The following is a 14,149-nucleotide window of genomic DNA, read 5'->3' as shown; positions in this document are numbered from 1 at the left end:
AGGGGGTCATGCACCTCTTAGAGGTGCATGAATTGGAGATAGAAATAAACAAGCAATGCTATAATCCCACCTGTGCCCAACCTCCCACCACACACACACGCATGCCCATCCATACGGCCCTGCAGTGGACAACTCTAGGAAAAATAGATACCCCCACACACTCAACACAGTCAGTCATAACTCCAGGAAGCCCCGAGAGAATAAGACAAGACACAGCAGGTGTGATTAAGGCTTTATTGGGGATCAGACAGGCTGGGCAGGAACCACACTGGGAAGCAGGGCCTGCACACCAGGCCAGGTCTGGTCTTCAGACCTGCACCGCTGGGAGCTCAGAGCAGAGCCCCGTGGGCCAGGGGTCTGGCTGGGCTGCTCACAGCAGAAGTAATCATGGAAGGGAAGGCTAGCCTGGGTGGCTTTAATACAGGAGGGATAATGTGTGGTGGGGAGGAAATTTGCTCAAAAATAGTGGGAAACTGAATCTTTAAAGTAGGGATGGAAAGGGGTGTGGGAGGGAGTTAAGGGGGCCAAGAAGCCATCTAGAGTGAACAGAAGGAAAAAGAAAAAGACCGATGGTTCTACGGACAGGAGGTCCACCTGGTCTCTGGCTCCTCATGCCCATCTCCTGGGTGCAGGCACTACTTGTTGCCCCACACAGCAAACTTCAGGAACAGAGGGCCTGGGAGGAAGCGGCTGGACTTCATGTAGGCAGAGATCTTCTTCAGGCCCTGAGGGTGGGAAAAAGAACACCAGGCCTCAGGTCTGCTGTCCCACTGGAACCCAGGCAGCTCTCCCCAAGTTTGGGACCCGGGGTACAGCCCTTCCATGTGGGAGTCAAATGTTGGGGCAAAAGATAGTCTTCTGGGGTCCCCAGCTCTGGAAAGTTAACTCTTCCAATTTCCTATAATTCATCTGACATCCAGACTCACCACATACAGAGACTCTATACTGTATTAGGTGCTACCTATCTACTAGACATGATGACATAGGTTCAGAATCTCTACACGACTCCCCTGCAAGATGGGTTCTACTGAGACTATTTATCAGAAGGGAAACTGAGGCACACAGAGGATAAGCATGCAGATGATCACACAGCACGTAAGTAATATGGCTAGAATGCAGCCTGCTCGCTCTCCCTCTCCATTCTGAGTCTCTCTGCTGTACCCCATTCCCCATAGCTGAAAACAACAAGGAGGCTCACTCATCATCCACTTACACTATCAGTTAAGTGACCCTCAGGGCAGTTGCCCACCATGCTGTTACATTGTGTGGGCTTTCCTTTCCGGTAGACAGGTTTGGTGACTCCAACAGGGCCCAGAGAAGACTTTTTCCCCTCACTGGAATGTTACAAAGAGGTGGAACATTGGTACCAGCAAGCCCCCTTGTGCTGGTCTACTTCTCTACATATGAATATGAATTTGGCTCTCTAGTGATCTCAGATTTACCATCTTGGTTGACAATTTTGACTTTTCTTCAGCGTTAGGTGAAAATGTACCTGACTTCTCAGTTCAGAAATACTGAGAAAGTACCCAGTGGAGAGAATAGGTCAGGATGAATAGACAGGGGTTGGTTGGTGTCTTTCCCTGAATTGACCGTTTTACTAGAGTTGGTAGGAATATAGTGTAGATACTACAGGAGAGCTCTTAGCTCTTTAGATAAGGAACAGAGCTCCTCCTGGCTAAGCAAGGTTTTCCCAGGCAATTGAGAAACTTGTAGCAGAGGTGGAGGCCAGTCCTCATACCATGCAGCAGTCCCATAGGGAAACCCACTCTTTAAAGAAACTCGCCCATCTTGGAGATACACACAAAAGGTTTGGCGATCCTGTGTTCTCAGTGCCCACGGTGGTTTTAGACCGTCAGAAGGAAAAACTGAGACATGTATAAAACCTGAAATGGCTATAGGCTGACAACTAGGAGAGTTAAGCTCACAAACAGCAGAAGGGCCCACTACATACAGTTATCAATAGCAAGGTGTCCAGACAGACTCTGAAATGGGAAATCAAACTTTCTAGGCAAAAGAAAGAAGGGTGACTGTTGCTAACCAGTGACTAACACCACAGGTTTGGGTACCTTACATGTAAAGCTTAAACTATACCAAAGGAGATCCTGTCCTAAAAATCACCAAAGTGGGGTTCTTTGGCATCACAAAATTGGGGTTTTTTTGTGTACAAAGCTAAAGAAATTGACTACAAGATCCAACAAACTGAATAGAAGGTCTCTTTCAATTTGTATTTAGAAGCTTCTAAAAGAGGAAATGTGGTGTTGGAGAAGACTCTTGAGAGTCCCTTGGACTGCAAGGAGATCCAACCAGTCCATTCTAAAGGAGATCAATCCTGGGTGTTCATTGGAAGGACTGATGCTGAAGCTGAAACTGCAATACTTTGGCCACCTCATGCGACGAGTTGACTCACTGGAAAAGACTCTGATGCTAGGAGGGATTGGGGGTGGGAGGAGACGGGGACAACAGAGAATGAGATGGCTGGATGGCATCACCGACTCTGTGGACATGAGTCTGAGTGAACTCCGGGAGTTGGTGATGGACAGGGAGGCCTGGCGTGCTGTGATTCATGGGGTCGCGGAGAGTCGGACACGACTGAGCGACTAAACTGAACTGAACTGAACTGAAAAGAGGAAATGAGAAAGTAACTTTTGCAGAAAACCAACAAAAAATTGCTTGAAACTTTATCAGAATTTTTAAAAGGCCCCTGAAGCTGGCCCTGCTCTCCACTGCTCCTCCCTCCTCCTCTAAGTATATTCTGCGATGCTCTCCTTTGTGCTATTCAACTCTCTTTGAACTTCCCTTTTATAACACCAAAATGATTCCCACAAAAGCAACAATAATTCAGAAGACTTGGTAAAATTGTGAATATTTTGGCAAAAATAGTTTTTAAAACTTTTTTTTTTTGACCTTAAGGAAACAAAAGGCCTTATAGAAGGAACTTGCTTCATCTCCCTGTGCCTTTGAGACATCAGTGTTCTACCTCATCTTCTTAGACATCTTCTAGCACATTTTGAGAGATTAGTCTCTGCAAATGTAAAGAAACACATATGGTGAACACTCAGCACCAAGCTCCACAGACTGCGATTCCAAGTCTTTTTGTGCTATGCTAGGAGAAGGAAATGGCAACCCACTCCAGTGTTCTTGCCTGGAGAATCCCAGGGACGGGGGAGCCTGGTGGGCTTCCGTCTATGGGGTCACACAGAGTCGGACACGACTGAAGTGACTTAGCAGCAGCAGCAGCAGCATTAGGTAAATGTGTCATTAGGGGTCCCAGTTCATAAAGGGTCTTTGTTGTTTCAATCCTCCTTTTGTCTCCCTGTACAACAAAAGCCTTTACTTTCTTAGACTATATTTGGGAGTAACCTTCCTGGTTCTTGAGAAGGCTGCATCCTTTGCACTCTCTTGCAGGGATTCCTCTTGCCTCTTACTGGTTTGAATCACAACTAAAAATCCTAACAATGAATCTTTTAAACTGGAAAAACTTCTAAATTGGTAAATTTTTAGAAACCTCTCATTGTAAACAGTTGTTTTATTGGTACCCATAGAAAGATAAAATTAAAAGGTGAACATTCACAATATTGCTAATCAGCTATATCCCAACAGAAAATTAAAAGTTTAAATTAAAAAAAATTTTTTTAATTAAATATGGATACAAAGGAATATAATTGTTGCGAACCTTAAGAACTTCCTTAGTGTCAAATCAATCAATCAACAAACAAAAGTTGTTCATAGAGCCTTATTTGTGGTCTCACACTTCCCCTCAGTTGATCTTATAGGTGCTAATAGAAACAACAAAATAACTAAAGTTCATTAGGTTAATAAACAAGGGAATAGATAAAAGCTGAGGGGAAAATCAAGTGATTTCTTCCTACAAGTAGGAAATTTTAAAGGGATTGGTCCCAATAGTATAAAAATCTTTATATGGTTATTAAGATATGAGATAAATGAAATAGACTTTGATGGCATGAAAACAAAAGTTTTGATACAACATTACCAAAAAGGATGTTTTTGATGGGCCAGAAAGACCCCTTTATCAGTCCCCCAAATATTAAAGGGACCCAAACAAATCCACTCTACTTACCCCAGTTTAGAAAAATTTTTAAGGTAAGAGGGTAAAAAAACTACACTTAGATACTTGGCCAGTAATTGCATGGGACAATAAACCAAACAATCCAGGTGAAGACTGACAAAATGGCCTGGATCCCTTGACTCAACCCCTAACTGGAGCCCAAAACCTTTTATACAGGACTGGGTATAAAATGGCCTGGGAAATAAAAACGGAAGTTTCTAGGACTCCTTATAAGACCAAGATTTGTTAACAGAGTCCTGATAAGGGCTACAGTTAAAGGTATAACAGTTGATAGAACTGAGATTTGTTACAGATAAAAACAAAATCTGATGCCATGGTTGGATCTGTTTCTTTTACTTTAAGCATTGCTTCCAACTGCTTTTGTTCACTAAAAGGCCACTGTCTATACATAATAGCCTACATAGGGGAATCCTGCCCCTCTGCCTGAATGTTAAACCAAAGTACATTTGTTCAAGACCCTGGCTACCTATGAATGGCTACAGGAAAGAAGAAAGTAACACATCCCCTCTACAAGGCTGGCCATTCCAGAAGACGTTTGCAAGATTAATGGCCTTTTTACTTTACTTTCTCACCTACCGACTCTCAGTTCTATAAAACTGAGGCATATGGGCATCCAGACCCTGATAAGTTGGTTATTTTGGGACATTCTTCTGCCATCTTCTCAGTCTGCCAGCTTTCTGAATAAAGTCACATTCCCTCCCTCAACACCTTGTCTCTCAGATTATTGGCCTGTTGTGCAGCTAGCAGACCAAGCTTGGACTTGGTAACATATTTAAAAGTGGTATATTTGAACAGACTTTATGTAAGATGGTTACATCTCTTTTACCTGATTATACTGTGGGAATATACAAACATGTCTCACTGGGGAATGCTCCCCTGCCTGGCATAAGACAGGGCATATATAATCTGCCTCTCAAACAATTTTAATTAAACATAATAAAAGAAATTAATAGGGTTACCTAGGCCTACAAACTATGAGATAAAAATTGTAGTCTCATATTCAGGGCCTAATAGAAGCAATAATGGAGTTTGGTCTGGGAGGTGTGGTTGGTTGGTTGGTTTTATCTTTGTTCCTACGATAAACTGGCCTGAGTTTGACTTGTGAACTCAGAAAGATGGCCTTCTGCAAACATTTGAAGACATGATACATTGATCCCTATAGCTCTAGAATACAGAAATCTTTTGATTTCCAGTTTAGTTGGAAGTTTTCCTACTGATATAAAAAAGCAAATGAAAGAAAACGTAGTTGGGAAAATCAATCTTCTGACATCATTTGGGTGGCAGCCCAGTTCTTCAGAGAATTAAAAGCAACTGTGTTTGTCTTGCAAATCTCCACATATCAAGGGACTTACCTGGTGGTCGAGTGGTTAGCCTTTCAATGCATGGACTCAGGTTCAATTGCTGGTCGAGGAACTAAGATCCCACATGCCCTGGGGCAACAAATCTCTCACATCACAACTACTGAGCCCATGAGCTCTAGAGCTTGCACACCACAACTGGAAAAAGCCCAAGTACCACAATGAAAGATCCTGCATGACGCAACTAACACGCTATGCAGTCAAACAAATAAGTGTTTTTAAAACATCTCCACATACCAGAAATGTAAATATAGCTCACAATGACCTGAGACTAAGCAGGATTAACTTAATAAGGTAGAACCTGACACCAAAGGGAAGAAATAACAAAGAGGCCTCTTTAAACTCAAATGGTTGGAAAGGCTTCTTCACTCACAATATACTTGCTGCTGCTGCTGCTGCTGCTAAGTCACTTCAGTCGTCTCCAACTCTGTGCAACCCCACAGACAGCAGCCCACCAGGCTCCCCCGTCCCTGGGATTCTCCAGGCAAGAACACTGGAGTGGGTTGCCATTTCCTTCTCCAGTGCATGAAAGGGAAAAGTGAAAGTGAAGTCTCTCAGTCATGTCCGACTCTTCACGACCCCATGGACTTTAGCCTACCATGGGATCCCCTTCCATGGGATTTTCCAGGCAAGAGTACTGGAACGGGGTGCCATTGCCTTCTCCCACAATATACTTAACAGCCTCTTTAAGGGTTTGTCAAAAATGAATGCAAGGACTTAGTGGTCCAGTGGTTGAAAATCTGCCTGCCAGTGCAGGGGACATGGGTGTGACCCTGGACTGGGAAGTTTCAACATGCCACAGCGCAACTGGGCCCATGAACCACAACTACTGAGCCTGGGCTCTATAGCCAGAGCAGCAACTACTGAAGTCCGCACGCCTGGAGCCCGGGCTCCATGACAAGAGAAGCCACTGCAACAGAAGTCAGATGACCACACTAGAGACTAGCCCCGGCTAGCTGCAACTAGAGAAACCTGTGCCCAGGAACGAAGACCCCAGCTGAGACAAAAATAAATACATATTTTTAAAAATCTATGAAAAAAAGGAATGAATACAAATCTTATTCTTTTCCATGAGGAGTAAAAAGCCTGAAGATTTTCCTTCATTATTGGTTATAGAAAGGGGTAAGCTGCCAGCAACTGCAGTCACTCACAGTGTACCCTAAGGAGAGCTCGGGATGAAGAAAACCAGGATTAAACATTCTGTGATTTGGACATGGGGTCCTATAGAGAGTTTGGATGCATCCCAAACTAAGAATTACAGTGACCTAAGATTCATGCATCTTCCTACACATAGAAAAGCACTAAGATCATTAACTTGAGATGTTGGTGTTTCGATGATTAGCACTAATCTTTTATCAAGATGCATGCTTGGCTACATGTATTTCCCAGTCAAAAATTTATATACCTACTGACTCCTACCCTACATCTTCAGAGCTCTCTGAGAGGCTGGCTCTTGGGCTACAGTCCTCAGTAAGTTCTCCAAATAAAACTGTAACTTGCTGCTCTTACGTTCTGTCAAATGTTTTCCAATCAGCATCTAATTATAAGAGTATTTGTCCTTCTCTTTATGCAAAAATACTCTATTTTTCAGAAAAGGCTCCTAGGTTGCCAGGGTTTACATAGACAGATGGGCCCCTAGCAAAACAAAGGCACTCAAAGTGCCCCAGCAACTTGCAGAACCACATCTCGCCCAATGACTCAGCAAAACATGGATGAAACATGATAGGAGGGTGCGGAGCACCAAGGCTAGCCCAGGCCACACTCTAATTATTCCACTGAAAGGACACAGACCAACTGCGTGGCATGGGACCTCAGCCCACTCTCACTGGGCCCCAACCTACCCCATCCCCAGCCCCGCTGCAGCCAGCCAGGCAGCAACACTCAGGGGTACCTGCGCACCACCTTCCCAAGACAGACAGTGCCCAAGAGTTCCCAGGACTCCAAGATCTAGGGCTGCCTGTGCCCCACAGCCCAGGGCCCAACAGGCCACACACTGCAAACCACATCTGTCCGCATCCTCCCTGCTGGGCAGTAATCCCAGCTCTTGCAAAATTCTCAAGGCAACAAGTGTTGGACCAAAACCAGAGCTGATGAGAAGTAGCTGAGAAAGCAGATTTCATGATAAGGAGTGGGAATACTAAACAGATTGCAGGCTGAAAGCCTTTAGGGCTAAAGCCTCAAATTCCCAAATCCATCTCAAAGCAGACTTCTTTGCTCTCAAACTAGTTGACTGAGGGTGACAATGATGAGCTGAGAGGTGAGGTCAGGCTGTGCTCCTCCAGAATCAAGGTGGCTCCACCCACACCACACAGCTTGGGGTCCCTATAGTTCTCCAGCTGCACTGAGCCCAAGAGGCTGGGCGCCGGGACTGCATGACTTCTGTATCCCCCTTGTGTCTCATACAGGGGAGAGGATCAGATCAGTGAATGTGACTTAACATGAATGCACTATCGCATCTCTGAGATGGAATCTGGAGTTAACATGAAGGAAGAAGGGACAGGAGATGAGGAGTGAAGGAACTGCCCACCACAAGATGTGTCAAGATAAAATCCTTGCACAGGACACCTCTGTATGTACCCAAATCCCAACACCAACTATAGCCCTGAGAATCTCAGAACAACAGGTGGGGGCTCAATTGCCGCAGAGCCCTTTAGAGATCAGGAGAAAATATTGTCTTTGTTTTTAATACTTGATATCAGTCCTACTGTGTCTCCCTCTACTAATGCCAGCTTCATACCATCTCCTGAAGGTTCTGCTTCCTCCATACTTTCCAGAGCTGTCAACACAGTCATGAAAGGGACCTGAGGTTTCTTTTTCCTACAGGAAATGAGGAGCCACTGATGCTGTCCATGGAAGTTAGATGCTCTGACTGGGAGCCCAGCACACCCTGTACTGGTTCTGTGACCTGCAGAAACTACTTGTTCTTTCAGGTTGACTCCTTATCTGTAAAATGCAAAGGATAATTCTTCTACCATATAGCAATGTTATATAAAGATTAAATTTGACACAATATATATCAGCTGCTGAGCAGAGATTCAGCCATAAACTAAGTTCTCCATGAATGCTATTCATCGTCGTATTTCCAACTAGGAAATCAGGGAGAATAAGAGAGAGAAGAGAGATGTAAAATACTAAGGAGTTCAGGGGAATCACCTCAAAACGAGAAATGAAGTCTTTCAGGTTTGGGAATGCGTCCAGGCACTTGGGCTCAAATATGCGGTGCATGTCTAGGACGTCATAAGCCAGGAAATCCACATAGGTGAGCTGCAGAAGGACAAAGCATGAATGCGGACCGAACTCTGAATAAGAAAAAAATGGCTATTCTCCCTCCCCCAAAGCCCTCTCCCTTACCTTGTCCCCTGCAAACCAAGGCCTCTTCCCCAGAAACTCTGAGAACAGCTTGATTTTTTCAGGGATCTCCTTCAAGAAATCAGGCTTCAGTTTCTCCTGAGACACAGAACAGCTGTCACCACCCTCACACACAGACTCCCTGGCAGAGAGCAGTCCTCCCAGGGCTATGTCTGATCCCAGCTGTCAGGTGAGCAGTCATGTCCCTTGACTGTACATGAGTCAGGGCCCAGGGGCAATTTAGCCCACCTGTGTTCACTAGACTCCTATGGGAACCATATCCCATCTGTGAGAGACTGTGGCAAAGGGCAAAACCACACTGTTCCTGAACCTGTCACCACTCAGTTCCAGACTCCTGCGCTGGGTCACACCAGCAGTGCTGTGAGACCTGGCAGAGCTTGGGCCTCAGACCTCAGGCTGATCAACACTAAAATGACTAGGAAAGAAGTCCTATATTCCAGTGTGGGAGACAGGAATGGTGTGGACGCCTGAGCAGTTTCTGGACAGCTGGAGAGAACTGGAAGCTGAAAGGAAGGATGGAGAGGAATGAAGTCTAACCCTGGGTTGCCCACTGGACACATGTCCTGATCCCTGAGATGCCAAGAAGGAGGCTATGTGGTAAGGAGGAAAACATTCTGTTAACAAATTGAATTTCTATCCAGGGGAAGCTGGACTCTTCTTAAGATTAGTGGGAACTGAGTCAGAGTTTCCAAGGAAATATCTTGGTGGATCACTAGCTCCATGAAGATCAAAATCTAAAAGACCAGTAGATGAGATCCTGACAAGCACCTCAGACCCTCTCCAACTCAGTGGGAAGGACTCACAAAGTCAGGGTTATAGCAGATCCTGACCATGGCAAAGCGAACATCCATAACCTGGTTCTCCAAAATGTCCATACGAATCATCTCTTCCTCTGTCTCCCCACCTGTGGCCAAACAGAGACTCACCCTCAGCATCCCATTCCACCCAACCCAGGGCACGGCCACCTGTGTCCCTGCCCCCAACACCAGCCCCACTCACACATGTTGTGCTTGCGAGCAATGTACCGAAGGATGGCGTTGCTCTGAGTGAGCTTGTGAGTCCCATCAATTAAGTAGGGCAGCTGGAAGAGCAACAGGGTCTGGTTATTTGGGCCACCAGACTCCCCTGTACTCCCTCCATTGACCAAGGGCAGAGATGAAACCTGGCACTCACAGAGCCTGTCCCATGGTGGGCACTAAATAATATGCTATAAAATGGAGGGATGAGCTGGGACACAGAGCACCATGAAAGGGCAGGGGAGAGAACCAGGAAGCTGAGAGACAGAGCAGAAGGCACCTGTTCCTGAAACCTCTAAGCCAGGAAAGGAGATGGATGGAGACACTGTCCACTCCCCCTCCCAGCACCTCAGCCCCTGCACCTACATTGGGGAAGTCCAGGCCCAGCTTGAATTTTTCATTCAGCCACTGGCTTCTGTCATAGTCGGGAGCTGAGAAAAAGAAGATGCAGTGAAACAACCTCCCACAAATCCAACCCTCCTTCCCGGGGAACCTACCAAGGAGTCAGGGGCAAGACCCTCTAAACTAGTGGATCTGGAATCCGAACTGGATTCTAATCTCACATGGAGCTTTAGCGGAAAGCACACGTAGAAGGATTTGGAACCTCCCTGCACTGAGGCTTACAGAGAGCTAATGCAAGCACTAAGTGGAGCCCAAGGGGCTCTCATGTCCTGCTTTGGAGGACAGCTGCACACACAAAGGGTTTGGGAAGGGCAAGTCCCTACTCCAGCTGGTGGAGTTTAAGGAATGGGAGCAACAAAGGTAGATCACAGATTGCTTGGCAACAAATCTGCATGGGTTGAGCAGAAGTCAGAATAGGAAAAGGATTTCATTACCATCTCCTACCGAGTACTGTCTCTCCTCATAGTTTGTGTCTGTGTACTCCAGGAGAAGGCGAATGGCATGGGCCAGCTGGGAGAGATGGTGGGACAGAGGGCAGACGTCAGTCTTGACTGCAAAACTCTCGCTGTTCCAGGTCACTTCCACACCTCCAACTCCCTCAACACCATCACCTGCACCAGCCCACCCACGCCACACACACTCATGCCAACACCCAGATAAGACGATCGGGCTGAGGGGAGAGGGGCTCCGCTGCAGCAAGTGCTGTGGAAGTTTCTGGTTTGAACCGGCCTCAGCGTTGCAGCATTTTCCCAGCGGGGCGCAGCATTTCCCCACCCACCTCCACCTTCCCCGCCCTGGGGGAGCCCCGCTCACCCCGCGGATGTCCCAGTAACCCAGGATCATGGGCATGGTGCAGGTTATGACGCTCAGAGTGCAGGAGCTCCAGTGCAATTGGGCTTGAAACGTCTTCTGAATCCGGGAGAAAGTGGGCCCGGGAGCACCCGCCCCTCTTCTCGGCCCCGCCCCCAGCCCAGCCCCTGCCTCGGCCGCTGGCGGGCTGGGCAGGGTCTACTCTTGCCTCTCAGCAGATTCCTTTGGAAGCCAATCTCTGGGCGCCTAGAGGTCCAAGGCCGCCGAGGTCGGGCTCGCCTGGTTCCCGACCCCAGGAGGACGTCAGCTAACCGGGGGGAGTTGCCAGTGCCCTTGGGAAACAAGCCTGAATCATAACATTAAATCGGCCCGTGTTACAGGAAGATGAGAACCCCAGGCAATCCTAACGTTCCCCCGTGATTTACAATCCGTGATCGCTGCAGTCTTCCAGAAATGAGTATCAGTGCGATAGGAAGAGTAGATAGGAGGCAGAGAAAGGAACTGTGGCTTCCATGTCTTCCTTTCAGGGACTGTGGAGGGCCCTGCCCTCCTCATGTGCCTAAAAATAAAGATACAACATAAATTAGTGGAGTAGTTTATGGCCTCACTTGTGAATCTAAATCCAGATTCATGTACAGCAGAGAGGGTACCCAGGTGCAGCTCTAGAGATGTCCTGACAGACAGCTCCATGTCTCTCACATTGATGAGACAGTGGCGGGGAGTGTGGTGGCAAAGTGACCCAGGGGCGACCAGTCCTCTGAGTGCGTGGCTTCAGAGAGGGTCCAGAGAGGGGTGACAGCCTATACAACTCCACACAGGACCAGAGTCAAAGTGACCCAGACACCCTTGGCTGCCTAGTTCCACAGATCCCAGCCCTCACCCTGCCTCCTGACCCAATGTGATTTTAAGAGAGTGATCTGTGCCTTTAAAAAAAAAATTTATTGAAGTATATTTGATTTACAATCCTGCTTTATTTTAGGTGTACAACGAAGTGATTCAGTTATGCCTAAACATATATTCATTCTTTTTCACATTCTCTTCTCGTATAGGTTATCACAGAATATTGAGTAGAGTTCCCTGTGCTGTGCTTAGTCACTCTATTGTGTCTGACTCTTTGTGACCCCATGGACTGTATGTAGCCCGCCTGGCTTCTCTGTCCATGGGGATTCTCCAGGCAAGAATATTAGAGTGGGTTGCCATGCTCTCCTCCAGGGGATCTTCCCAACCCAGGGATCAAACCCAGGTTTCCTGCATTGCAGGCGGATTCTTTACCATCTGAGCCACTAGGGATGCCCAGAGTTCCCTGTACTGTATAGTATGTCCTTGTTGATTATCTGTCTTATATATAGTAGTGTGTGGGCTCAGTGTCCTTCGAAGTTACTCTGTGATCTGTGACTCATGGTACAAACTGTTCAAAAACAATGTGTTCTCTCTCTTGACTGTAAATGTTGACAGGTTCTAATATTTTAGAGAACACTTTGCAAGACATCAAAACATACAGTGTCCAGTATCCAGTTGAGAAGTCTAGCCTGTGGTCTTTCTTCTGTACGGTCTTCCATAGTTCCCTCCAGTTCTACTTCTGACCTTCTGAATTCTCAGTGAATTAACAGTGTTTCTATATAAAATAGCCTCAGAACACAAGATTAATAGTATAATAAAAACAAACAGTAGAATCTAAATGTGTCTACATCTTGCTGATTTTTTCTTTTTAGTTTGTAAGTGTTGTCTGTGTAACTTTAGGTTATAGAGAACATTTTTTTAATCTGAAAATAAGACAGTAGAAATAACCATTGACAAGATACTGACAAATTATATATGAGACAAAAATTTTCCACTTACTTATAACATTTTTAATAACAAAATGCAAACTAGGATTGCAAGAATTTACAAAAGGAACCAAGTTTAAGATAAAAAGTATGGAAAACAAAAAATGCTATTAAGAAGAAATATTTCACATTTAAACAAATGTGTTCAAACTTTATTTGCAACTATCTTCATTATCACATATTCCCTCATTTTTTTTAAAGGATTGAATTATTCTGTTCTTTCAGTTCAGTTCAGTTCAGTTCAGTCCCTCAGTCGTGTCCAACTCTTTGCGACCCCATGAATCACAGCACGCCAGGCCTCCCTGTCCCAACTCCTGGAGTTCACTCAAACTCATGTCCATCGAGTCAGTGATGCCATCCAGCCATCTCATTCTCTGTCGTCCCCGTCTCCTCCCGCCCCCAATCCCTCTGGGAGGGATTGATGCTGGGAGGAATTTTCTTCTTTAGGTTTTTTAATGGTCACCTCTTACATCTGAATCTAAGATTTAAGTTTTAAGATAGCTATTTATTATTTATTTGGAGGATAATTGCTTTATAATATTGTGTTGATTTCTGTCATATAATCAACATGAATCAGCCATGGGTATACATATGTCCCCTCTCTCTTTACCCTCCCTCCCACACTAGCTATGCCCTTTCAGTTTGGGCATTTAAATCTGGAGTCAGAGAAAAAGTTCACCTGTGTCTTAAGTTCTGTTGAAACACAGCCCCATCCATTCATTTATGTATCTCCCATGGCTGCTTTCACACTACAGTAACAAAGATGAACAATTGTGAAGGCGGAGACCACATGGCCTGCAAAACCAAAAATACTTACTGACTTATGCTGCTGCTAAGTCACTTCAGTCGTGTCCGACTCTGTGTGACCCCACAGACGGAAGCCCACCAGGCTCCCCCGTCCCTGGGATTCTCCAGGCAAGAACACTGGAGTGGGTTGCCATTTCCTTCTCCAATGTGTGAAAGTGGAAAGTGAAAAGTGAAAGTGAAGTCGCTCAGTCGTGTCCGACCCTTAGCGACCCCACGGACTGCAGCCTACCAGGCTCCTCCATCCATGGGATTTTCTAGGCAATAGTACTGGAGTGGCTTGTCATTGCCTTCTCCATACTGACTTATAAGCCTCATTAACTATTAGTTTACTGGACTTTTTTATGTTAGCAGTTTTACTTTTTGAAATAATCATTTATTTATTTAAAAAATCATTTTCTTCACATTATTCCCACTTTTGCTTAATTTTTTGCCTAATAACTAATAACTGCAAGAAATGACCACCCAGACAAATAC

The 14,149-nt window shown here is 45.6% G+C and overlaps 1 protein-coding gene across 1 annotated transcript; it reads right to left on the bottom strand.

Annotated features, from left to right (window-relative positions):
• Nucleotides 1–220: 220 nt before the first annotated feature.
• LOC129540699 (glutathione S-transferase Mu 1-like) lies at nt 221–11,281 on the bottom strand. Its single transcript, XM_055402018.2, has 8 exons — nt 11,046–11,281; nt 10,667–10,742; nt 10,197–10,261; nt 9,814–9,895; nt 9,618–9,718; nt 8,797–8,892; nt 8,599–8,709; nt 221–725 (listed from the first exon to the last, which is right to left on the bottom strand). The coding sequence occupies exons 1-8, from the start codon at nt 11,079–11,081 to the stop codon at nt 636–638; spliced, it is 657 nt and encodes a 218-aa protein (XP_055257993.2). The 5' UTR covers nt 11,082–11,281; the 3' UTR covers nt 221–635.
• Nucleotides 11,282–14,149: the final 2,868 nt, after the last annotated feature.

This window comes from Moschus berezovskii, chromosome 4, assembly GCF_049115385.1.
Source record: "Moschus berezovskii isolate FMDL1 chromosome 4, NW_MosBer_1.0, whole genome shotgun sequence".
NCBI classification, from domain to species: Eukaryota; Metazoa; Chordata; class Mammalia; order Artiodactyla; family Moschidae; genus Moschus; species Moschus berezovskii.
Note: the sequence above shows the minus strand (reverse complement) of the source record. Positions and strands in the feature narration are given on the sequence as shown.

Coding starts and splice junctions, on each gene's coding strand:
- LOC129540699 (XM_055402018.2), bottom strand. CDS start 11,081: ATGCCCATGATCCTGGGTTACTGGGACATCCGCGGG. Junction 9,719..9,813: donor TGCTCGCAAGCACAACATGT/GTGAGTGGGGCT, acceptor GTTTGGCCACAG/GTGGGGAGACAGAGGAAGAG. Junction 8,893..9,617: donor TCTGCTATAACCCTGACTTT/GTGAGTCCTTCC, acceptor TCTGTGTCTCAG/GAGAAACTGAAGCCTGATTT.